Source organism: Triturus cristatus, chromosome 12 (genome assembly GCF_964204655.1).
Source record: "Triturus cristatus chromosome 12, aTriCri1.1, whole genome shotgun sequence".
NCBI classification, from domain to species: Eukaryota; Metazoa; Chordata; class Amphibia; order Caudata; family Salamandridae; genus Triturus; species Triturus cristatus.
Genome location: NC_140595.1, coordinates 169,401,398 through 169,428,588, shown reverse-complemented (window position 1 = coordinate 169,428,588; position 27,191 = coordinate 169,401,398). Strand labels below are relative to the sequence as shown.

At 43.8% G+C, this 27,191-nt stretch overlaps 1 protein-coding gene across 2 annotated transcripts in view; it reads right to left on the bottom strand.

Annotated features, from left to right (window-relative positions):
* The window catches only part of MTMR11 (myotubularin related protein 11), a 219,382-nt gene that overhangs the window by 65,963 nt on the left and 126,228 nt on the right, over positions 1-27,191 (bottom strand). For both annotated transcript variants that reach the window (XM_085638448.1, XM_085638449.1), the window contains exons 3-9: positions 20,511-20,647; positions 18,438-18,510; positions 11,240-11,382; positions 8,891-8,969; positions 5,331-5,481; positions 4,171-4,258; positions 3,510-3,598 (exon numbers count right to left, since the gene is read on the bottom strand). In XM_085638448.1, coding sequence (XP_085494574.1) covers positions 3,510-3,598; positions 4,171-4,258; positions 5,331-5,481; positions 8,891-8,969; positions 11,240-11,382; positions 18,438-18,510; positions 20,511-20,647 — 760 coding nt within the window. The remainder of the gene's footprint in view (positions 1-3,509; positions 3,599-4,170; positions 4,259-5,330; positions 5,482-8,890; positions 8,970-11,239; positions 11,383-18,437; positions 18,511-20,510; positions 20,648-27,191) is intronic.

Sequence of the window (27,191 nt, the reverse complement as noted above, 5' to 3'; positions counted from 1 at the left end):
GGGGGTGAACAGGTTAAAACACAGCCTCCCTTAGGGTAAATACACCTCACGGGGTGAACACGTTAGAGCACAGCCTTCCTTAGAGTAAATAAACTTCATGGGAGTGAACACATTAGAGCACAACCTCCCTTGAGTAAATAGACCCCACGGAGTGAACACATTGAGCACAGTCTCGCTTAGAGTACATAAACTTTGCAGGAGTAAACACATTAGAGCACAACCTCCCTTAGAGTAAATAAACCCCACAGGAGTGAACACATTAGAGCACAGCCTCCATTAGAGTAAATAAACCACTCAGGAGTGAACACATTAGAGTACAGCCTCCCTTAGAGTAAATAAACTCCACAGGAGTGAGCACATTAGAGCACAGCCTCCCTTAGAGTAAATATACTCCACAGGAGTGAACACATTAGAGCACAGCCTTCCTTAGAGTAAATATACTCCCTTAGAGTACATAAACTCCCTTAGAGTACATAAACTCCACAGGAGTGAACACATTAGAGCACAGCCTCCCTTAGAGTAAATAAACTCCACAGGAGTGAACATATTAGAGCACAGCCTCCCTTAGAGTAAATAAACCCCACAGGAGTGAACACATTAGAGCACAGCCTCCCTTAGAGTAAATAAACTACACAGTTGTGAACACATTAGAGCACAGCCTCCCTTAGAGCACACAAACTCTGCAGGAGTGAACACATTAGAGCAAAGCCTCTCTTAGAGTACACAAACTCCGCAGGAGTGAACACATTAGAGTACAACCGGCCTTAGAGTAAATAAACTTCGCAGGAGTGCACACGTTAGAGCACAGTCTCGCTTAGAGTAAATAAACTCCACAGGAGTGAACACATTAGAGCACAGCCTCCCTGAGAGTGAATAAACTCCACAGGAGTGAACACATTAGAGCACAGCCTCCCTTAGAGTAAATAAACTCCACATGGGTGAACACATTAGAGCACAGCCTCCCTTAGAGTAAATAAACTCCACAGGAGTGAGCACATTAGAGCACAGCCTCCCTTAGAGTAAATATACTCCACAGGAGTGAACACATTAGAGCACAGCCTCCCTTAGAGTAAATATACTCCCTTAGAGTAAATAAACTCCACAGGAGTGAACACATTAGAGCACAGCCTCCCTTAGAGTAAATATACTCCACAGGAGTGAACACATTAGAGCACAGCCTCCCTTAGAGTAAATATACTCCCTTAGAGTAAATAAACTCCACAGGAGTGAACACATTAGAGCACAGCCTCCCTTAGAGTAAATAAACTCCACAGGAGTGAACATATTAGAGCACAGCCTTCCTTAGAGTAAATATACTCCCTTAGAGTAAATAAACTCCACAGGAGTGAACACATTAGAGCACAGCCTCGCTTAGAGTAAATAAACTCCACAGGAGTGAACACATTAGAGCACAGCCTTCCTTAGAGTAAATATACTCCCTTAGAGTAAATAAACTCCACAGGAGTGAACACATTATAGCACAGCCTCGCTTAGAGTTAATAAACTCCACAGGAGTGAACACATTAGAGCACGGCCTCTCTTAGAGTAAATAAACTCCTCAGGAGTGAACACATTAGAGCACGGCCTTGCTTAGAGTTAATAAACTCCACAGGAGTGAGCACATTAGAGCACAGCCTCCCTTAGATTTTAAATTGACGTTTAATGTCATCTTACAACTCTGTATAGATCTCCTCTCTGGCAGGGCATCTGGGGCATTGCTACTGAGGGAAGTGGAGCTGTTGTTTGGAGAATCTGATTTGCACTACAGAATCATTTGGAAGCTACACAGTGAGTCACTCATTTATGTAACGAATACAATGAATGATCCTTGTGCTATAAAAGCCTTATTAATCCAGAAAGGACAAGAGTTGGACGGCCCAGGGAAATGTTCATTAACCTAAGACATTACATTTTCACTGACTCACAAAATTGTGCATCCGAACCTAGGTACGGTGTCAAACTCACAGACTGGCAAGTCAAAGCTAAAAAGTAACACACCTCTGTTCTAGAAGTTGTATTAGAACTTCATGAAGTATATGAGTATATATTGGAGGAGGCGGACTAGTTGTTGTGTGCCATGACAAACCAAATGAAAGTGATGCCAACTATTGTTGCAACTTTGCTCGGGTACTGAAGGTCTGTGGTGAAGTGGCTGGGGTCTTTGTTCCTTGGTAAAGATATCTCGGTTTCAGAGAACAAAGAGCTACGTTCAGAAGCAAGAGCTGTTTGATAACAGCAGGGTCACTATGGACACATTTTTGATGGTGCTTTTAATAAATTGGGAACTCGGCTTATCCACAAAAGCATATAGAAAGCAAATAGAGCCAACGCTGACATCATAAATAAGACTTGCACCCCAATAAAACAGAAACATTTATTTTTGGGGGGGGAGTAAAACTGCAGCTTGGCTGTAAAATGTAAAGTAAATAAACATGAAAATTTAAGAGATATGTGTAAGTTCATGATTTCTGTACTACAATTTAAGGTGCATAAGTGTGTAAAACACACTGTCAGACCAAAGGACACCTATCCTCCATTAGAGGAGGGAGATGAAGGAAAAACTAAGCACAGGCAGCTTAAATTTCCTATCCACCCTCCTTTTGACTCCCCCACCTCAAATATAGTGTGAAGAAACGTTTTACCCATTAATGTACCCTTTCCTCTCTGTAAGGCCTAAAATTGGGAACATCTTTGGGCCAGAATTCACCATTAGAAATTGTATCGAAGAGCAACTATGTTGAAGGCTTCTCCTCAGAAGCAACTTTCCTCATTCGGAGTCTATTATGCAAACCCTGGCAAGTATGGATAGAGAAAGTCCTTACATGTTTCACACATGCTCGGGGAAATCTCCAGGCATGTGCAGGACATGAATAATGGTATTTCCAAAGATGGACCTGAGCTGTGGGTGTCTGTCTGCGGAATATCATAAGTGGCGGAAGGTCCATCGTGCCAGCGTGGCTCGGCAGACCTGGTGCTACATTTTCATTTGTGCAGTGCGGCATCCACCATGGAGCTGCTTCAGGGACAATATCCACCTGCAAAGCGAATAGGTCACAATTCAGTGGGCGCGGTAGAAGCACCGCCACCATATTCACAGCCATATGGAAGCCAGCCTGTCGAAATCTAAACGACCCTATAAATACTTAAAATTTGGGTCAAGTTTGCTGAGCCAGTCACCATAAGTGCAACGTGTTAGGAAATCCCGGATGTATTTCAGTCCTGCTGCAGCCACACGGTACAATAAGGCATCACATCTGGAACAAATATTGTCATTGAAAGATCAGTGCATGCAGTCTGTATTACCTTCATACTCACTGATGCCGCTTTTGAAGAACCTTGCATTTCCACCATCCCCGGGAGGAACTTGATCTCATCGAGCATATAGCACAGAAGTACTCATTAATGGCATATATCATAGGGCAGACATTATGGTGCCATAGCCCAAGATATTTCTCATCCTGTTGCATTTAAACCTGGATGACTGTTGACTAAGGTACATGTTTGCCTACCTCAAATCCTCCTTCTCTGGGTCTGTGTTAGGTTGGAAGTTTGCCGCTCTCAGAAGATCGCTACCTCCGGGATGCCGCCAGGATAATCTCTGGAGAAAAAAACGACATAGAGACGACAAGTTCCATCAGCGACAACGCTGTGCAGAATTTCTAGCTAAATGCTGTCTATGTGTTACCACATTCCACATAAAGCTGCTGTCAGAAATGCAATAGAGGTCCAGAAGGGATCAGCTGCAAGAACTAAAGCCGAAAGAGCAGGAAGTAGATAGACTCAGTAGAACTTGCAAAAGGAAGGAAGTGATCCATATTGGTTGCAGAGAGAGAGGTAGTATGGGATGAGTAAACAAAGTTGCACAAGGATGGAATTGAGCAGAAGTAAAGAACAAAGGGCCAGATGTATCAAACGGTTTTACCCATTCTGTGTCTATGGGAAAATGTGTTCATACATCTGGCCCAAAATGAATATTTGCCTGTGATACTGGAGCATTGGTCTATTAGAACGTGCCATTGTAGGTAAAGAGAGCACGGCAGGCGTTCGCGTAGCAGCCCAGACAAGATGGTGATAAACTGATCGATGTTCGCAAGTCAGTCTAACAGGTCAGAGCCTTTCAAAGATGGAAGCTGCTGCCAGCGGCCCACCTCCGCAACACACGGTACTCACAGGAATCCGCCTCTCGTTAAAGTGAGGGAAGGTCCTCTTCAGCTCCGTGTCCAAGACCTTGCTGGGGACCAGGAAGTACTTGGAAAGGCTGAAAAGACAACCAGTGTTGAAAGACCAGCAAAGAGCCGGCTGGCAAGCACACACCCAAGCAGCATCATTTGTGCCTATCTGGCCACAAGAGCCAAAACATATTTCTAGCCCCACCTCCCCTCGTGTCAGCGATACACAACTTGCATGTCCATCTGAGGCTGTGACTTTACATATTTTTGCATAAATTTAATATTGAATGCAGGCATGTGTGATGTTCTTTTGTATTGATCTCTAAATAATACCTTCTATAGCACCGAGTCATATATGCAAACACAGCCAGCTGGTTGCTTTCAAATGAGAAGGCTTTTTGACTTGTGTTAAGTAAGTTTTGACTAAATGCAGGTTTTGTAACATCTATTAAGACAGAAGTTCTCTATTAACGAATTCTAGTGTTATTTTACGCTTTTTAAATACAGTTCAGATTAAAATGCTCATTCAACGCAGAAAACTGAGCTTTTGGTTGTCAAATGTCATGGATTTGGGAAAAGCAAGTGAGTATGAAGACCTGGCTTGAAAAAGCGTTGGCTCGTTTAGGAAATCTAATCATCATTTAATAAGAAGTGGACAACCTAAGGGCACTGTGACAAGTGACAGGAAGTCCTAAGAGGCGAAAGTCTGCAGAACAGGAAGTCATCGGAAGTAACCGCTTCCTCTTGTTTTAAATGGTTCCTCTTAGCACACAATATAAACGGTTGCGTGTCATCTGCATACATGCTAACACTTGGCACCGATAGGACACTATCATTTTGTTCACCAAAAATGTAAACTATTTTACTTTCCTTCCTACTTGGAAATTAGCTGGTTCCAATATTAGTAGAGAGCGAGGACTGCCAATGATGAAGCATGACACCTGGTGGTGTGTGAGGACAGTCCTTCACATTTTTTGAGATGCCTGGCACCCCACTTAATCAAGTGTAGTGTGCCTGTTCTCACATATAGAATCAGAGATTTATTCAGGGTAGCTTATTTTATGTGCACACAAGGACATGGCTGCCCCTTGTGGGAGATGTGCAAGCATTCAATAAGAGTGGAGCATCCTCATAACGGACAGCACAAGCTTGAGCCCTCACCTTGCGGATGTGTCGAACCTCTCGTTGATGGGGCTGACTCTCCAGTCCTGAGCGCCAATACGTTTCAGCTCATTCTCCCAATCCATGAAGGTTTCGAAAAGCAATGTGGGGAAGTCTCCCAATCCCTTCTTCCGGCTCCCAACTCCATTTTCTGAAATTCATAAAAAGATAAGTCACACCAAATACCCTCTAGGAAGCTGCAGACAAATTCTGAAGTGGAAACGGCTGGATGCATGACAAAGATCACAAGGCTCTACTCATAGAAAAACAAATTCCAATAAACAGCCCTAACCAAATGCAATGAAGCTGGTTTCAACTTTTTTCCCTTTTGCAAAAGTTACTCTCCAGCAAAAACAGTGTAAGTATTTTTACCCCTCTATATGACATATTATTTGTCCTACTGGAGTTCTCCCCATATCTGAAAAAATCATTTTGAGCTTCTTGCAATAATTTGGCAGAACCACAAGGTAGCACGCTAGGGATGCTGTTTTACCTTACTTCAGGAAGTACTGCCTCAGCCTGGTAAACCTACATTGTGAGTATTTTTTAAGCAAGCTTGTTTAAGTTTAGCAGATCACTGAAATAGCCAAAAAGTTGTGACTGTGGATGGCTATCACATTTGAATTATCCGTGACATTCCAAGGCCAAACCATTTCTTCTTCTTCGCTTGCTGTTCTCAGGACTGCATCACGCAGATCTTCAACATAAGTGCAATAGTCATATGGAAATAGATTCCTTTCATAGTATTTTAAACCTTAATCCTAGATTTATGAACATATGTGGGTAAAAGGGTTTATAAAATGGCACATTGGTTCAACGTGTATTCAAAGGTGTTGCTGAAATAGTTAATCAACAATGATAAATATTTTCTCTGGAAGAAAAATATAATAAATTGAAGGACAGTAACCACCAAAGCCATGTCTGGCTATAAACTCATTCACCAGGTCCTGAAACACTGACTGTGTCTGGAGCTATTTCCTATAAAGGGTGTCTATTCTTTAGAGTAGTATTTCACACTAAAAAGACTCGTAAAGGACTATTCAGCAGTGGGTGTCCAATTCGCAAAGCCTTTCCTCTAATTAGTAGATACTAATGCCTTAGCTATAACCTGATGAAGCATGACATCCTTCGGGGTGTGTGAGGGCACTTTTTCTCAGACGTGAACACGATAATTCGAACCAAGGAACTGCACACAAACTTGAAATACTTAATTCTCGTTAGGGAGTACGTGTGCTGGATCAGCTTAAAAAAGCTCCTGGTTCCTCTCATTTTGAGAATTAGCTATAACGTTCTCATTGTTTTCCAGGAGTAGGGCATGCTTACTCAAAAATGTGAGACTTGTTTTCTATACTGCTTAAAAGAGAAGTGTTTAAAAAAGAAATTCATTGTGCAGGGATACAGATAGCTTAGCCTCATTTAGAAGAGGCTTGAGGTAATGACTTGGCGGGCAGTACTTTTAAGATCATGAATAAGGTTTTTAATACATCTCTGGTAAAGCATGGACCACTGTGAATTCCATGCTCCCCGTGAAAGTGGGAGGGTATGCGACTTCACAATTATGGGGATATGTGAAAAACAAGATGACGCAACCACAATGGACATTGTAGTGATGCAGAACTATATGAGATTCTTTATCACAATGCTCTGTGCACTGCTGTGATGCACTCTGCAAAGAAGATCTGACATTAGCTCGGAGAATGCTCTACTGCCTAGGTTCTGGGGGACACAGGGCAACCCCATTATATTTAATGGCTACTGCTAATTCAGCCATACAGAGCTCTACATAAATTTTAAGTATGATGTGTTCACTGATTGATTTAGTACTAATGCTGTGGGGGTGTTGTTTGTACAGAGAAAATAGGCGCCTGTCAAGTTAGCGTAGTATACAATAATCAATACAATTATGCGGTGCAAAAGGTGAGGGAAAACACCATAGAACCCCCAATAATGCAGGACCAAAAGGCCCGTCACATAAGTAATACCCCTCGACTTCTTGTACCGGTACAGAAAACGCAACCGCCGCCAAATCGGACTGTCAGCGCACTCGCTACAGATCTACCACTCCATTAAGGCTTACCACACACGGATGTGTTTTTACATTTCGGCACGCACGTAAATGATTTACTACTAATACCCGAAACTGAGGGATTAAACTCAACCTTGGAAACTTTATGAAATTTTATGGGAAGGATAACCAATTGACCAGCCGGGTCGGAATTATCACCGGCAGAGAGGATTTGGAACACTTAATACACAGAACAGAACAGCCCTGAAGAAGTTGAGGGGTAATCCCCAGACGACGAAACACGTGTTGGCTGGACGTTTGTTTGAATAAAGACAAAGAAAAGAGCATAAGAGACACTACTCATCTTTTACCTTGTACTTCAACTCTATGATGAATTTTCATTTGAACACTAGAGCGTGTGCATAGGACAGGATATTACTCACTGGTTGACTTAGTCAAGATTCCAGTGATAATAAGTACCATTTATCTAGCGTGCCCGACAAACTCTGGGTACGACAAACTAGGGGCCTGATGTTCAAATATGGTCTGCGAGGCCTACTCTGGGGTCGGCAAATGTTTTACAAAATTAAATAATATTACAAATAATTAATTAAAACTGATAAAGTATATACAAATAAAGAAGCAAATTGAACATTTACATTTAAGCACTTTTTCCATATTTGATTTTGAAATAAACAAAACATTGCGATATTTGAGCATTTGTTTGATGTATCCTTGTTTCTATACTTTTGTGTATTGTTCTGAGATTCAAATCATAGAAATTGCTGTGGTCAGGGATCTACGACTTCCAATAGTGACTCAGGTGTGGGCTCCCTGGATACCAGTAATGATTCCGTGGTGGGTCCCTGTATTGCAATAATGATTCCGTGGGGGTCCCTAGGTTCAAAAAATGATTCAGTGGGGGTTCCTGGATTCCAGTAGTGATTCAGTGGGGGGGGGGGGGGCGGTCTCTGGATTCAAGTAATGATTCAGGGGGGGGGGGGGCGGCTTTAGTGCGACTGGTGTGGTCGCACTGGTCACTGACCTGGAGGGGGGGGAACTGACCTCCTCAGGGGAGGGCACTACGTTTAACAATAATGTACAATTTAAAATAATCTGCTGTAGAGTTCCTTGTGCGTACAGCTTTCAGGCAGCAATAAATACATCAATATAATTCTGTTGATAAATGTTTCTGTTGGAGACAGAGATTGGAGTTTTGTCTAGAGACAGCTGACTCGCCATAAATTATAGAGACATTTGACTCGCTATAAATTAGCGCAGAGGGTTAATATGCCTTCTGCATGAAACAAATCTGTATTATATGTGGCTTGCTGGGTGGATTATTAAAGCCACCCTTTACCGGCACTTCAAATCAAATGAAATGTATGTGAGAGAGGGGCTATGGAGAGATATGGGGCACTTCTGCCAGGCGGTCGTGAGCGAATCCGAGGAGGAGGTCCATGTGGGAGGGCGAACACTGTCCCACCAGATGCCCCCAGGGCTAAAGCCGGCCCTGGTCCACAGAAGTCAAACGGTTATGAACCAACTCACTTACCCACAGTCCATGGACCAGCCTTCTCAATTGGCATCAGAGCAGTACACACCTGGAGAGCCTGGGAGATGGAGTTCGTGATCTGTAAGGGAAGAAAAATTAACTTGAGGTTTTTGGCTTCTGCCATTAAGAACTCAAGTAATATCTTACAAGAAGATCCCCCCAATGTTGTAACCCCCTACAATGTTGAATTCCACAGAAGAAGCCTTTCTACATCTCATAGCTTTCATTAAGTGCATCTTCCTCCTGCCAAAAGCCACAACCTGGACCTCTTCATGTCTGGTCTATCCTCACTGACCTGCCAAGATTTTTAAAAAAACTTGACAACTGGGTAGGCCACCATTAGCACCACCATTCACACTTCATACAAAAAGTACTCTTTCTAACGTACAAGCAGTGACAAAGTAATCACTTGATCATTTAAACACGCTACAAATTTACACAATCTCATCACTATCCATAAATCGCACACACAACATCAACTTCCAGGTTAAGAATCTAAAGGCTACAACGCATCACTGATGAACCCAAGCATAGCCCCATTACAAGCAATTAAGCAAATCCCTCACCCTTCAGTCCTTCCGGCTTTCAAAGCAGCTAAGATCTTGAAAAGAAATGTACAGTATCCTGATGCAAATCCTATTCTCATTCAGATCTCGTCCCTTTTTTTTAAAAACAGGACAAGTCAAAAGCAAACAAGGCCTCACTTCAAACCAGTCCATGACCGCCTCAACCTGCGACTTCCCTCCATTCCGTACTTCAGCCACCACTAGGTATCGTAAAATGACCACTACTTCTCCTTGGAAGCCCCTTCTCTTGTAAAGTGATCTACTGCTTTGTATCTAGATTCCAGTTATATAAATATATGTAAGTACATACGTAAACGTTTGCAGTATTTATTGATACCCACAATGAACACTTGTTGGATGTTTTCAGATACTCGTAAATAAGCAAACGTTCCAAAGCAGAGTGCTCAGAACATGGGTGTAGCTGCAGAATGTAGGCATTGCTATGGGAAGACTGGGCATTCCAAGGTTGAGGAATCATGGATGACAACACTCTATGATGGGAAATGAGACATTCCTGTTCAGGGCATATTACACAGTCAGCTCAACCTCTGTGCAGTATTTCCGCATGTGAGAGCTTCCATCCCAGCAGTAGGAGGAAGGCTTGCAATCATTTTTCGACTGGTCCAATGACACAAACTGGGCTGGCTGTTTTGGCATCTGGATAACTCCTCAAGAAGATGGGGAAATGAAGGCCGGCTTCAGTCCCCGTAGCAGTAGGTGTGACCAGCACTTCTTACATTATTTTACTGAGTCCATTAACTGATCCCAAGTTAGGTGGTAGCCATATATTTTGTCAAAACAGGATTACAAGTGTCTCCGGGTATTTCTAGACACATATCCACCAGTAACAAAGCGATGGATATAATACACCCGGGGAAAAAGGACATGGTAAACGTGGCTAAACTAGTGCACTAATAACTCTTTCCCCATGTAATTCCCATTTTCCAACCGTAAAACACTGGAACTACCTGTATGACAGCCCCCGGGGAAAGAAAGGTACAGACTAGTCTTTCCCCAGGGGAATTGGTGCTTTAGACAGGACATGGGTGGGGATAGGTTGTTCAAGGGAGAAGGGGCGGGTTCACCTTGTCTTTATAAGGGTCTGGCGAGGCGTAAACGGCCTCTTCCGGACCCTGTGCATCACCGGGGCGATAGATAGGGAAAGTGAATTTGTCCATCCACTCACCCTACATGCCGATTAGGATTAAAGGAGTGGTGTTTTTTATAGTGTGTTGTGAAAGTTGTTTTCTGCCAATATTAGGATGGGTTGTGCAGTTTAGCAGGTAGGGCAGAAGTCTTGGGGGGGTGAGAAGTCACATGCGGGCTCTTACCCACCATCAGGGGGGGGAGAAGAGTGTGCAAAAGGGAAAACCGGGGGCAGTACCTTGTCGGGAAAGAATTAAATGAGAAAGGACGGTTGGGGTTGAAAGTTTGCTGGGAGATGTGAGTGGATGTGTGATTTTGGGTGTTTGGTTGAATTAAGTTATAACTTTATTGTTAACGGTTAATATGGTTAATAAGTTATTAATGTGCAACGATGTCCAAATAAATTTGGCCTTTCACACTATTCACGGGTCATGGAGTGTTTATTGTAGCACGAAAGCCACAGTAATGCTGCCTGTTATCTGTAATATCTTGTATTGTGCGGGTATGATAGTGCCTTACTAAGGGGTGACTTTTAATAGGTCCACTTCTCTATAATCATAAAGACACCAAACCTAAGTAACGATTTCAAACTAATTCCGACCGTTTCTGTCAGCAAAACATGGCGCCAAGTTCTCACCCGGAAGGCCTGTGTCTCGAGCCCGCTCTGGTTGAAATAGAAGTGCATGATGCGGAAGTCCCGGCAGTAGATGAGCAGCTCTTCCGGAATAAATTTCAGGGTGGTGTTCGCCGTGAGAACCTTCGTTTTCGGCAGGCTGTTGACTGCAAAAGAAATGCAAGCTCAAATGCGGAATATGTTTCTTCCCACAGTTTTCTGAATTCAAACCACTTGTACATAGATGTTGAATTAGGAATACATTATTCATGAATTAAGATAGTTATTATATTACAAGTACAAATCAGAATTCGATTTTATTTATTTTGGGTCTTATAAAGTATGTATGTGCAGGGCCATCTTAACAGCATTATAGGCCTTCGGGCAAAGCAGTGCACTGGGCCATGGATACACAACCACTCACAGGAATAAAAATGATTAATGGAAAAGTAGTCTTAAATTCTGGTCTGCATGGGGCCCCATGCTCGTGGGGCCCCCGGGCAATTGTCCAGCATGCCCATGCGTTGAGACGGCATGATGTCTGTTTGGGTTCGACTGATAACGGATGGTCACAGCCGCAAAGAGAAACTGGAAGCCAGGGATTGGGTAAGAAGAGCAAGGATTGGGTGGGCCTGGAGGGTGACAGAAATAAAGCGTAGAGGCCAAGAGGGACAAGCGAGGGCCCACAGACATACAGACGCGGGTGCACTTCGGATAGACTGGTAGGTGGTTATAAATAAATTATTGTTTGAAGAAGAGAGTCCTTGGCTGCTCCGGAACTACAGGAGCAGTGCTTAATTTGAGCCGGGGGTTGCAGGTGGGGTCCACTGGCACTTGTTTTTTTGGGACCGCCATTTATTTTTCCTCATAAAACATTGACCCAGAGCAAGAGAGAAAAAAACAGAAATGAAAAGAAGAATAAAGAGAAAGGCAGAAAACCAGTGACAAAGTGAGAAAGCAGAGATGAAAAAGAAGCTGCAAGATTAAGATAAAGGGTTACGGACTGTCTTGTGCTGGATGAATGCGGCATTAGGAGGAATCAAGACAGCGCAGCTTTGGCATTCGGCAACCTCAACATTATGCAGTAATGGGCGAGGACTTTTAAGAATGTTTTGGGGGCACCAGCATTTACAGCAGGAAGGACATCCATACTCTGGGCACGTAGTTGGAGAAGGCTTGACATCTTTCCTCTCCTGCAAAGTCTCCGTTTCCAGGCATCAGCATGTACTGCTGTGGGTATCCCTTTGTCTTCCAGAGGTTTTGATATGGTACTGTGGGGTGATGGTGTTAAATGTGATAACCGCAGGTGGAGAAAGCCAGTGTAGGTATCAGAGTTTAGGAGTAATTCTGTAATCTTTACATAAGGCCTTCAATGGGATGGGGTCCCACATGTAAAACACTCTTTGACGGTGTCGCGTGGGTCTCAGGTCCACCAGTCAGCAGAGTGGTGCCTCCATCCACAAGTCCTACGGCTAGCATCTGCACAGTTGTTTAAAAGTTGGTTTTGCAGAATGAATGGCTTCATGGTGCAGAGGATACCAAGCAATTCAAGGGGGAGATTTACAAAAAATTCACGCAACACAGTGCAACCCCCGCAAGGCTGCGTTGGACGACAGGGAGGGAGAAGGCGAGCGCCGTATCTTCAAAGATATGGCTCTCTCCTTCCCTTTCGCTGGCGCTGATTGCAGCTGCCGTGCGCCATGAACACACCTTAGCGCTGCAGCGCTAGGGTGTGTGCATGAGTGTAGCATAGGTTTTGTACAGGAAGGGTACCCTTCCCGTACCAAATACTACACAGGAGGGAAAGCTTTTCCCACTTTGCATGTGTGCTGCACAATGCAGCATGCATTCTAAGTCAGGAAAGGGAGGAGAAATGAAAGCATTTCTCCTTCCTTGCGCCTAGTTGAAAAGGGCGCAGTTTTTTCATGCTAAACCCAATCTACTGTTTTTAGTAAATTGGGTTTTGCATGAGAAACCTTGGGTGGTTGCAAGGGAACGCCCAAGCACCACCCTTGATACGTCCCCATGGCGCAAAGTAACGTGAAGCAGCGCAATGCGCTGCTTCTCATTACTTTTACGTTATTTCCAGCGCTGTAAAGTAAATTACAAAAAAAGATTTTGCATCACTTTTGTGACACAAACACAGCGCAAAAGCTTAGTAAATCTCTCCCCAAGTTTCTTATTCAATGTGGATCTTGAAGCCAAAGGGTTGTGTCAATATGGAAGCCCAGGAACTTCATACATAAAGCACTCACTCTGATTCACTGTGGCTTCAGGACACACAGTGTGGGAGAGATGGGACATGCTTAAGACAGTCAGTGCTCTAGGCTAGTTCTAGCCCTTTACTTTGTGTTGAGCGGTGTCACGGGTCTCGGCTGAAGGAAAGAGGTACATTTTACTCAACTTCTAAATCTTAAAAAGTTCTTGAGTGTGCAGTTGTGAGTCAAGAGTTTCCACAAAGGTGAAATTCTCGAGTATGGAGTGATCTCCCACCAAACATTTCACACACAGCCGGATGAGCAGAAAGCAGGTCGCAGAGGGGACAGCATTGGCCATCTGGTTGGCTGGAGTTGCAACCATTTTGATCTTTGTGGACAAAGAGGAGTAATTTGACTAGCATTCATTCTCAAATAGTAAGCCATCGTAGAGGCATTAATGCTCAAAGGATGTGAGGCATCCATTTTGGGCAAAAGACTATGGCTACCATGTGCTTCTGGGTCATCTACAGTTTGCTCTGGTGTTTGGGGAATAGTCCGGCCCAATTGGCATTGCAGAAATCGACATGAGATATTATCTCAGCCACGATAGTGCATATATTACGAGACAAGAAAGAATTTTGAGGACCCACAAGAATAGTTGTAGCCATGGAGGGTACCTCTCTGTGACATCATGGTTTTATTTGTAAGAGTCAGATTACAATGGATTGGAATTCCGAGGTGGTGCACCCTCGGAGGAATTTACTCGATGGGCATTGACTAGTAAAATTATAATTTTTTGGATTCATTTATTGGTGCCTGGACCACTGGAATAGGAAGACCGAATTATGCAGCCAATGATGTATTATGTGGTAAATGCCAGAAATCCCTAATTATGTGGAAAACACAGTGGCCGCAGAATTGCATACTTACGGTCGCTGTGAGTAAGGCACGGCTTGTTTCAGTGTCTTCAGCGCTGGATATGAGACAGGACGCTGGGTATTTAGAGCTGGATGCCAAATCACTCCTCGATCCAGAGGTGGATTGCAGAGTCGTTGGATTGTAAGGGGAAGCGTGTGTGACAGCGAGACGAGACATGGGCCACGGTGCACCCATGAAGACAACGAGAAGGACTTATGGGACAGAGGATCTATGAAGAGCTCGACAATTCAACTAATGATCTTAGTGAGGAATTGGGGAGGATCATCTTTTGACTTGTTGTTGAGTGGTGGGCTTGAAATATTTAACTGTCTTGCGGTTGCATTTTAGAATTTATCGGGACATTCTACACACCCTGCCAACAAGCGCAAGACCCGATTGAGAGGACTGACTGCATTGGGGGACTGACTGCATTGGGGGAGTTTCAACTCCCCACCGGTCAAATTATCAGAGATTCATTGACTATGAATTGATAGGCACTTGGTGCTTGTTGTACACATAGGTGGCTATCACAACAGCAACATTACTATGGCTAGTTACTTGCTTAATGACTGGGAATTCAATGGAAAATGGGGGAACGTTTTATGTAGCAGATCAGGATATTAACATCAAGGGGCCTTGTTACAAGTGGGTTGGCGTTCTAGTTTTCTCCACGCCATGAGATTACACGTGTCCAGATATTTCTGGGGACACAACCTGCTAAAAGGAGGTGGAACAAACCCTGGAAAGAGCTCAGAAAGTGAAAAGGGTGCGGTTAAAAATTCAGTATAATCGATTAACACAAACATATTCCCCAATCAGATTCCAAAACTTGGAATGGTCTAGTAATTGTGTTGTCACACCACCCAATAACTGTTCGGTTGTGACACAGCTGACCAAACGAGACATCCACTCTCTGATACTTAAACTATGCAAGGTAGAAATGGAAACCATGAGATCTTTACACATCCTTTCTCCTCTCCTGTGTAGGGGACAAATTCTTTCCACACTTTAGTACAGGAGGCCCCTCTAGAACTCAAATAGAGAGCTCTGTACCATGGTACCTCTGGAATAATGGTGGCATCTCTAGACTGCAACCAAAGGGCTCTAGATCCTGGCACCTCTGGAATGATAGCAGCAACTCTAGACTGCAACCAGGGGGATCTGGAATGATAGCAGCACCTCCAGACTGCAGTCAGGGGGATCTGGAACCTGGCACTTCTGGAATGATAGCAACACCTCTAGACTGCAGTCAGGGGGATCTGGAACCTGGCACCTCTGGAATGATAGCAACACCTCTAGACTGCAGTCAGGGGGATCTGGAACCTGGCACCTCTGGAATGATAGCAGCACCTCTAGACTGCAGTCAGGGGGATCTGGAACCTGGCACCTCTGGAATGATAGCAACACCTCTAGACTGCAGTCAGGGGAATCTGGAACCTGGCACTTCTGGAATGATAGCAACACCTCTAGACTGCAGTCAGGAGGATCTGGAACCTGGCACCTCTGGAATGATAGCAACACCTCTAGACTGCAGTCAGGGGAATCTGGAACCTGGCACCTCTGGAATGATATCAGCACCTCTAGACTGCAGTCAGGGGGATCTGGAACCTGGCACTTCTGGAATGATAGCAACACCTCTAGACTGCAGTCAGGGGGATCTGGAACCTGGCACCTCTGGAATGATAGCAACACCTCTAGACTGCAGTCAGGGGGATCTGGAACCTGGTACCTCTGGAATGATAGCAGCACCTCTAGACTGCAGTCAGGGGGATCTGGAACCTGGCACCTCTGGAATGATAGCAACACCTCTAGACTGCAGTCAGGGGAATCTGGAACCTGGCACTTCTGGAATGATAGCAACACCTCTAGACTGCAGTCAGGGGGATCTGGAACCTGGCACCTCTGGAATGATAGCAACACCTCTAGACTGCAGTCAGGGGAATCTGGAACCTGGCACTTCTGGAATGATAGCAACACCTCTAGACTGCAGTCAGGGGGATCTGGAACCTGGCACCTCTGGAATGATAGCAGCACCTCTAGACTGCAGTCAGGGGGATCTGGAACCTGGCACCTCTGGAATGATATCAGCACCTCTAGACTGCAGTCAGGGGGATCTGGAACCTGGCACCTCTGGAATGAAAGCAGCACCTCTAGACTGCAGTCAGGGGGATCTGGAACCTGGCACCTCTGGAATGATAGCAACACCTCTAGACTGCAGTCAGGGGAATCTGGAACCTGGCACTTCTGGAATGATAGCAACACCTCTAGACTGCAGTCAGGGGGATCTGGAACCTGGCACCTCTGGAATGATAGCAACACCTCTAGACTGCAGTCAGGGGGGTCTGGAACCTGGCACCTCTGGAATGATAGCAGCACCTCTAGACTGCAGTCAGGGGGATCTGGAACCTGGCACCTCTGGAATGATAGCAACACCTCTAGACTGCAGTCAGGGGAATCTGGAACCTGGCACTTCTGGAATGATAGCAACACCTCTAGACTGCAGTCAGGGGGATCTGGAACCTGGCACCTCTGGAATGATAGCAACACCTCTAGACTGCAGTCAGGGGGATCTGGAACCTGGCACCTCTGGAATGATATCAGCACCTCTAGACTGCAGTCAGGGGGATCTGGAACCTGGCACCTCTGGAATGATAGCAACACCTCTAGACTGCAGTCAGGGGGATCTGGAACCTGGCACCTCTGGAATGATAGCAGCACCTCTAGACTGCAGTCAGGGGGATCTGGAACCTGGCACCTCTGGAATGATATCAGCACCTCTAGACTGCAGTCAGGGGGATCTGGAACCTGGCACCTCTGGAATGAAAGCAGCACCTCTAGACTGCAGTCAGGGGGATCTGGAACCTGGCACCTCTGGAATGATAGCAGCACCTCTAGACTGCAGTCAGGGGAATCTGGAACCTGGCACCTCTGGAATGATAGCAACACCTCTAGACTGCAGTCAGGGGGATCTGGAACCAGGCACCTCTGGAATGATAGCAACACCTCTAGACTGCAGTCAGGGGGATCTGGAACCTGGCACCTCTGGAATGATAGCAGCACCTCTAGACTGCAGTCAGAGGGATCTGAAACCTGGCACCTCTGGAATGATAGCAACACCTCTAGACTGCAGTCAGGGGGATCTGGAACCTGGCACCTCTGGAATAATAGCAGCACCTCTAGACTGCAGTCAGGGGGATCTGGAACCTGGCACCTCTGGAATGATAGCAACACCTCTAGACTGCAGTCAGGGGGATCTGGAACCAGGCACCTCTGGAATGATAGCAACACCTCTAGACTGCAGTCAGGGGGATCTGGAACCTGGCACCTCTGGAATGATAGCAGCACCTCTAGACTGCAGTCAGAGGGATCTGGAACCTGGCACCTCTGGAGCGATAGCGGCACCCCAGGACTGCAGCAGGAGGCTCCGGATCACAACACCCATGGACTGCTAGCGTCATTAGAGGCTCCCATACAAAACCGAGTGATAATGGAACCCATTTCTCCACCGCCACTAATTACCACCTGTAAAGTGTCGCGCCTTTCTTTATGTACAACTATAGAAGGATATGAATAACGCAAAGGCAACGTCCCAATGTGTCAATATAGAGAGATTATGGAAGCACATAGAAAAATGCTGGAGGTAGATAAAACATATTAAAAAATGTACATGCATTAAGCATGGCAGATGTGGTACAGCATATGTATCAATACATACATGGGTACTCAAATACAATTCAAGGCGCTGAAGCACATTTGCGTAACATGATCTATGAATGTGAAGCCGTGTGCAGGCAGTGAGACACCAATCTATTCTTCCAGGTAAGTTTTAACCAAACAAAACGTGCCCCCCATTATTTGTAATATAGAAATCCCCCCACACAGATGCATCCTCTGGTGGTTCAGTTTGCATTGAAAAGAGAAACAGGCAAATCAAGGTAATTTTTGTTATAAATAACATCCAAGTAGGACTAGAAAGAAGGGAATCTGACTGCCCTGAAGCAGGGTGAAGTGAACATAAAATGGTTGCAAGGCCGGGATGCAAATGAACAGTCTCATCCCCACCACCGAACCCATCACTCCTTGCCCGGTGGCCATGAAGCTCTCACCTGCCAGTATCTTCTCAATGCAGGGCAGGGCGACGTCATGCTCCCCGCTAAGAATGATGGTGCTGCCATTATCCTGCGGGAAGAGAGAGACATTCATTGCACTCTGTGGACTCATGAAGCCTCCATGACAGCTCTGCCAAGGTCCCCTTGGATCTCCGAGGATCTGATTAGCCAAACACAAGGAAAGTGACCGACTGCATTTACTGGGCTTTTCATGGAAAAACAGCAGTTGAGGCTCAGAGTCCACGTTTGGGATCAGTGAACCGATAAAGACCATAGTTTGGAAAAATCAGGGCCTAGTTAACACCATGTCTTATTCTCATGGTTCACGTTCCTGGAAATGGAGTCAAAATATACAATTCTCAAGAGTTCTTGCAATTTAGACAAGATCTGGGATTAGATGTAACAATTTCAAGGACGTCTGGAATAATTTTGTCTATTTCAAGGTATGTGCACTAAAAAAATATACACTTTCACGTAAGTGGCTGCTGAATTTACTCTACTTGAACAATCTTCAAATGTCTAATGGAAAAAAAAGAATATATTTGAAGAATTTCACACACATCCAAGATATAAGGCAAACATAACAAGCATTAGCTAAGCCCAGACACTTACTGACTTTGTCAATGACTTTAAGCCATGCTGTACAGCATCCCGGATACTATGCAGCATGGTTAATTAAGGAATAAAAGGTTGCACCATTTTGTAGGCGATCGCACCACTCAAATTGTATTTGCAAATAAAAAGAAAAATGCTTCTACGTGTTTTTTAAGAGAGGAGGGTGTGAGTGCGGGAAGCAAGACAGAGGTGGGGAGCTGAAACAACAGCAGCAGAGAAAGAAGGCTTCGGGTGTGGGAAGCAACAAGGAGGGAAGGTGTGGGGCAACACAGAAGGCGGGGTGGAGGGAGAAATGTGGGGTGCAGATAAGAAGCAATTGCGACAAAGAAGGAGGGAGTGTACATGTGTAAGCAACATAGAGGATGAAGGAAACAAGCAACACAGAGAGTGAGTATGAAGAGAAGAAACAAAAAGCGAGATAGCAACGTGGAACAGATGGGAAAGCACGCACAGGCAAGAAAGCAATCCAGAGAACACGAGATTGCAAGCAACAAGGAAGGGGCAGAGAGAAGCACATGTGCGGCTGTGAGCAACACAATGCGCACAAAGGAGACAGCAGGAAAACCGATGCACTCTCGCGGACGACTTAACCAAAGAGAAAAAGTAGTGCTTGAAAAGCAAGCAGTGGAAGAATAGAACCCAGCCAATAGAAAGAGATGGTAAAGAGGCCATGCACCATGGAAGGGACAAATTCAAGATTGTCAATCTGGAACACGAATAAGAAGCAGACAAATGACAGTAACAGAAAAGCCAACCAGTGGTAACTAAAGGGCAAGCTCCAAGCCCGTCTAGGTTCTAGGTAAAACCTCAATATTTCTTTTGCAACCAGACAGCTGTGCTGCCTTTTAAGCTCGACCTAAAAATGACTTCAAAAGATGAGCTCAGGGACAGAAGCAGAATTAACTAATTAAGAATCAAAAGGTTCCTAGAAAACAAAGCCGAAACCCTGTAAACACATCAATAGACTTATTCTAAACTGTACGAAGGTAAACAATAGCATAACTAGTAAACAGTTTAGCGGGATATGTATCAAATACATAGCTCTGTGTAAGACCTACAAGTTAAAGGTCAAATCTAATGGTGATTAAATAAATCATCCTTAAAGATTTATAAAATTGAGATCAATAATTTAAATAATATTAACAGCTATTAGACAAGTGCCAAGAGACAAATTCAGTTACTGTTCTGTAAACAGCTTCATTATTATTATTTGGAGTGGACATTGCAGTAGTGTTGTTATTGATATTATCAAAATTATTATTACTTTAAATCCCAGTTTCAGAGGATATTCATTTACCAGTATGCACTACAGAAATTTCAAAGAGGAGTATATTGAGATGGATGAAGTTGTGTAACAGCTCTCTTTCCAAAAACACGCTGCAACATAAATTCTAAGGACATTGCATTACAAATTTGAGGAGGGTCGAAGACACCTCGAGCTGGCTGATCACTCACCTCGACCGTATGCGCCCGCTCTGGCCGGAATGCAACCCTCAAGTTGGTGCAGCAGAGAGTGCCCGGAACAAACCCGCTGCTGTCCTTGTATGAAATGCTCTTCCTTACATTGACGGCCACCTCATAGACATATTCACCTAAAAAAAGAGAAGCATAATAGTCAAAATTCCAGGTGGCACAGAGATCAACCAAATATATGTAAAATGTATGACAAAGTTAAGAGCAAAGATTCCTGATTTATTTTCTTCCTCATTTACCCTTGCACAGGTGAAGTCTGGGTTACATGTATAACAATAATGTAAGCCATTCGTCTACTGCCTGCTCTTGGGGGCGGAGAGGGCGAACGATATGCAGGAAAGCCATGTATACAAAAATTAATGGGTGTATCTAGGTAATACGAAGCAGTCCTACTTGAGGCACAGTCATATGCGCCGTTCCCTGTAGTACTCACCTAAGGCTGCCGAACCTCAGACCCACAAACCACATGATATCTAAGTAAAGCCTTCTTTGTCTTGAGTCTGGATTAGGGCGGTGGGGGAGGAGGGGCAATGGCAAACCTGTGTGGGGATTTCAGCAGTGAAATTGCACGTGTGCTACCTGTAAGGACATATGTACGCTGGCAGAGGTGTGTGTGTAGCTCTTAATATCAAAATAGCAAAGGACAATGTAAATCAGGATTGGGGTGGACTGAGTGTGTGTGGGCCCAAGTACTAAAATAGCTTGATTACTTCCGGTCAGGATTGCTGGGTTTTCTGGTGAAAGATAATTTCCAGGAATGGTGTAGGTTAGAAGTGAGGTGCGTAAGCACAGTTGTGTTTGGGTGCAATGTCAGGTATAGCAATGGTGCTACAGATTGGGATTGTCGTGCAGTGACTTTGGGGGTCACTTAGTTCTGAGAAGCCCTTTAGGGCAACCATGGGCTTTATAAATTACAAAAAAGTAACATAAACTAACATAGATAACATAACATAACATAACATGTCATCTGTGTATCAATGGACGGAGTGGACCAATGCCGAAAATGCATTAAGGTTATTAAGGCCATTCTAGTCACCTGCTTTTGGTGCATATGGCAAGAAGTGTACAATATATTGTGACAAATGGTCTAAAATAAAAATAAATTGCTAGTGGAAGACAGTCAGGGCCGGCTCTAGGGCGGTGCGACCGGTGCCACCGCATTGGGTGCTAACTTCAGTGGGCACCCTGTTTGCAGGTTTACTCTGGCTTTAAAAGCACTTGCTGCCGCGTTCCTGGCCTCCAGCAATTAACAGGCAACAATAAAAATGTCAAGCTAACTCCAGTGATTAATGTTCTTCCTGGAGAGAGATTGGAGTCTTATCTAGTGGAAGGTTTAACTCATCATAAACTAGCACAGAGGATTAATATATCTGCTGCAAAGAACGTGTGCCATGCAGATCACAAAGTACATATAATGTACAAAGGCCAGTGGGTTACTGCTTCTGTAAGAGACATCCTTTTGTTACTTGCAGTTTATACATTTAAATCCTAATAGAGAACAGTGAATTGTTAACTGTCAGCAAAGAACTGTATGCACACTGCAAAGTATAGATTAGAGCATAGATTAATGTTGCAAAAAGGGTTCATTTAGGAACAAATCAATTCTTATTATTAAACAGAACCGCAAACTATGGTGTGCCATTTTCAAGTCTGAGTTTGTTCTCTAGACCAAGCACTCTTAAACTATACAGCCTACCAGTATGGATGACATGTGACTCCTACATCTTGCAGTCCTCTGGCTTATGTAACATTTCCTATACGCTGAGTCTCTGTGTGTGATGCAACATGCTCTGACACCCTACACTGGTATGAGTGGTGCTATAAAACGAATTAAAATGCATCTGGAGGGTTCCCCCCTCCACCATGGATGTGGGTGGTGCCAACACACATTGTCACACCGGGCGCCACCAGCGCTAAAGCTGGCCCTAAAGACAGTTCAAAAGTCAAAGGACCCTTTTGCCTGGCGCTCAAAAAAACCTTGCTCTGGGCTGGCAACTAATATTACTTTAAAGCTTAGACAGGTGAGGTTCATTTGGGTGTCAGGAGGGGCTGTCCTGCCTTATCTTCATTCCCTGTAAACCAAGGGTCTCCAAACTCTTCAATAGTGAGAGCTGCTTCTGATCTATGAAAAAGGCCCTGATCTACGGCCTTATATATGGATTAGACACCCGCACAAAAAAAGATCAAGCCGCTTACACACTGCCCCTAGAGCACCCAGCCCTGATGAAGTAAGCACACACAATTATTGGCAGAACAGCTGTTGGGGAAAGATGTGGATCTATGTGGGCCGCAAGGACCAGTGTTGGCCCTTCACACTTTTGTGACTCATCTGTGAGAGGTGTCTCAAGGGTTTTGTTGTCTCTTACTCGGGCAATACGTGGTATGACACTATCCTGATTATGAGAGCTAGTACCTGAAAGACTGACATTTTCTGGCTAATTGCCCTAAAATCCAATCATTGATGTCCAGAAAGTGGCACTACCATAATGATTTAAGATGAGGAATAGGTACATAACCACTTCATAGTGCTGTGCTCTATAAGTAAACATACCTCTGCAGCCATTCTCATTCTATAAGTATACTTCTGGTGCAAAGATGAAACAGAAAACAATGAATGAAGAGATTGCTTTGGGAAGTGAATTACCTCTAAAACAAAGAAAAGGAAAAAAGGAAGAACGAAAAAGTTAAAAAGGAGCAAAAGAAAGAAGAGAAAGAAGGAAAAGGAAAGAACTTGAGGGAGGAGAGAAAAAGGAAATTATGAGAAAGGAAGCTGGAAAAAAGGAAAAAATAAAGGAGAGAGGAAGGAATGAAGAATAGAGTGACAGGAAAGAGAGGGAGGAAATGAAGAAGAGAAAGAAAAGATGGAAGGCTAATAAGGAATCAAGAAAGCAGAGGAAGAAAGGAGAGAAACGAAGGAAGGAGAAAGAAAGGAACAAAGTAATCAGAGAAACAAGGACCATAAGAAAGAAGGAGAAAAGGAACAGAAAAAAAGATCAAATGAGAGAAGACAATGACAGCAGGAACAAAAAAAAATGGAATATTAAAATGAGTTAAATAGAATAAAAAGCGAAAGGAAGGAAAAAATGGACAAAATTATTCAGATCCCAATTTACCTCTCCCACTTCCAAGCCCAACAGAAATGTATGAAGTTGGAGATATCGGAAAAAAAAAATGACGGGGAAGAAGCAGCTGCTGTTGTAGCAAAATAGTGGCCTAATGTGTGAAGTCCTGAGTTCCTCCAACAACTAAGCAAATTATAATGAACAGATAACGCAAAGTTTGGATTATGCCCAATTACATATACTGAATGTAAGAAGCAATGCCAGGGAACGTTTTTTTTAAACAGGCCGGTATTTGAAGATAGACCTGTAGAGTATTGAATGTTGACCTCTTGAAATAAACTGGATCAATAAAACTGGAGTATGATCCCATTAGCCACAATTCCCTCCCCAAAACCATAGTAAGGTGAAAAACAAAGGCTGCTATATAGTAAATTCTTATTGCTGGCAGGAACATTGCCCTCTGTCCCGAGGAAGTTGAAGATACTGTATCTTACATCGCTGCTTTTTGTAGTTCCATATGAACTTTTGCCAAAGGGCTTCAATTTTATTGAAAGAAAACTTGGGACGGTATAATGGTTTACATCTAAATAAATCAAAAATTGGGGTTTAATGAGCATTTTAATACGATTACACCTCCCAATAAGCCCCAGATGCAATCTATTCCATTTGTTAAAAACCTCTAGAGATTGATTATAGACTTTACCATAATTTAAATTAATAACCTCCTCCGGCCGTTTGGTCAATTCAACACCTAGGTAGGGTGCTGACCGAACCTTCCTCATATTAGAGTTGAGTGCGGAGACATTTGAGATGGCCTGGGTCTTATTGGAGTTAAGCTTCTATACAGAAACACGACCAAACTCCGTTGCCAGTGAATCAACCACTCTCAATGCAGTGACTGGAGAAGATGTCAAGATGGCGACATTATCCGCGTAAGCTAAGACTTTAAGTTTTAATCGATACAGGCAAAGTGTACTGATAGGGTCTGCCAACTGCAAGGTCTAATGTAAGGTTTGAGATGCAGCGCAAAAAGTTGCGGTGATAAGTGACACCCCTGCCGGGGGCCTCCAGTGATTTCAAGGAACTCTGATAATTTACCACCACAGAAGATCCTCGCAGTTAACACCCCATCCAGTCGCTTAACCAGAGTGATAAATCCAGAGCCAAACTGTGAACTACTCATAACTTCCCAGAGGGGAATTGCCCGGAGACCTGGTTGAATGCCTTTTCGGCATCCAACATGATCATCCCTATGGAGGCATCTTCCACTGATGCTATCTCCAAGGTAGTTATTGCCATATTAGCATAAGAACTGTGTCAGATCCCAGAATAAACCCATGTTGCATAAGGTCTACCAAAATGTGAAATCACTGCAGATAATCTATTGGCCAAAATCTTTGTATAGATCTTTGAGTCTGCGTTGATCAGGGATATTGGCCGATAATAACAGCCCATTGGATCTTTCCCTTTCTTTGGAAAGATGACAAGTTTAGTTTTGTCCCATGAACTAAGAAAGACGGGGAATTGAAAAGATCTTGGAGGACTAGTGCAAGTACCCCAGAGAAGGTTTTATAAAATTCCAAAGGAATTTGGTCCAGCTCAGATGCTTTCCCCTTCGCCAGCTGACAGATAGTCAGTTCAGCTTCAGATGAGGTGATATCTTCGTCCAACCTGTCACACTGTGATTGTCTCAATTTACCCTAATGAAATTTCTCTATATATTTATTGATGTCTTCTGAAGAGAAAACACATTCTTCTTTATAGAGATTTCGGTAGAATTTCCTAAACTTCTCCCTAATTCCTGTCTGGATCGGAAGCTGTTGCTGGACGAGATATATATCCAAGATATGAATAATAGCCTAAGGAAATAACTAGATATTAACGTTGGCTCAGCATCCACAACTGCGGTCTGGGAAGCACTTAAAGTGTTTTGTAGGGTGTGAATGTTGACTTATTCTATACCCCAACAGAAAACCTAGTACATTGAGGAATCCCAAATGTGACACTCCCTTACCCAGATCGAAGCCAGCTTGGAACAAAGGATAATTGATCAAGATTGGGAAGGAGCCTTAGCTTTTCTTGGAACAGCCGCAGGTCGAGCAAGCAAATTTAAAGAAACATATTTGGCACAGGGTTAACAAATGATCTGGGTCAGGAAAATGTTATCTTTTGAAAAAAGGAAGGAGATGGGCCACTTACGTGCTTTTAAGGTAAGGGACAAAGTAAGCAGCAATCTCACTCATAGAATTGTCAACAAAGAAGGTGTATCAATTGTTGAACAGACAGAAATTAGGGAGGAGTTCAGGAAATTCTACCAAAATCTCTATAAAGAAGAATGTTTGCTCTTCAGAAGACATCAATAAATATATATAGTAATTTCATTATCGTAAATTAAGACACTCACAGTGTGACAGGTTGGACGTGAGTGACTCGCTAGAAACATTTCAATCCGAGAAAGGGACTTGCAGGGTGATGAGTAAAAGCTAAAGCTGTGCTCCAATGACATATAGCACCGCCAAACATCCACCAGTGCATAGGAACTAATAACCTGTCTCAATGCATTGCTGAGATTTTTATACCTCCCCTCTCCATTTGCCAGGTTCCAGGATACCCTCAACGTAGAGTCTACCCCTCGACAAAGAGCAATACTAAAATCCCCACATAACACTAAGGGCTCAGGCCACTGTTTCAATTCAGCCAGCAAGTAATTGCAAATAGAAGTATCGTGCTCATTCGGACCATAAATTGTTCAGATAGTGAGCTGTATATGTCTCCTTACTGGATTACTGCAATCAGCCATCGCCCCCTAGATTAGACTTTGTTTTGACTAAAATCCAATTTGAATCACTAGAACACCCCCCCCCCCCCTCCCAGGTTGAAGTTGTAGCAAGACAACTCAGAACACTACACCCCAGCTCTCTTAATAGGGAAGATTGATTGCAAGACAAATGAGCTTCCTGCACACAGACAATGTGCATCTTAACAGTGTGTGGCTCATCCTTAGTCAATTTAGGCTTATCTACGGCTTTCATACCATTGATATTCCAAGTAAGAATATGAAGTTTCTGACCACGACCCATCCCACTGTCAATTGTCCTCATTGCTTTGCCCAGATATGACACCCTTCCTGTCTGATACCCACAATAAAGAAAAGGGGGGAGAAGGAAAAAGCCCTACCTCATCCTCCTCAAAAAGTAATACGTAAACACACACAAGGAGGTAGAGCAAAAAGACGGCCTATGTATGTTTGCAAATGTAATAGATTTAAGAGAGCACACACACTTTGTAAAAACTGCCCTCACCCACAACAAGTTGTGGCATGCTTCATCATAGGGCTGCTACTAACGCCTCTGCGCAAAACCAACGCTAGAGGCGGAGCAATAGGGAGGGGTAAACAATACAACAATAATAAAGACAAACTGAAAAGACAGGATCCTAAAGTGCAGATAAGTCGTGAATTTAAAAACTGGCTAAGGGATATCTCTATAATAATTGTATTCCTAGATTCCCTAGGCAGGATTAAAAAGGTATATGAGAAAGTATATACCTATTGGATAGTGGTGGTGTGAGTAAATTAAGTGCTCACCACCCCTCCATTCTG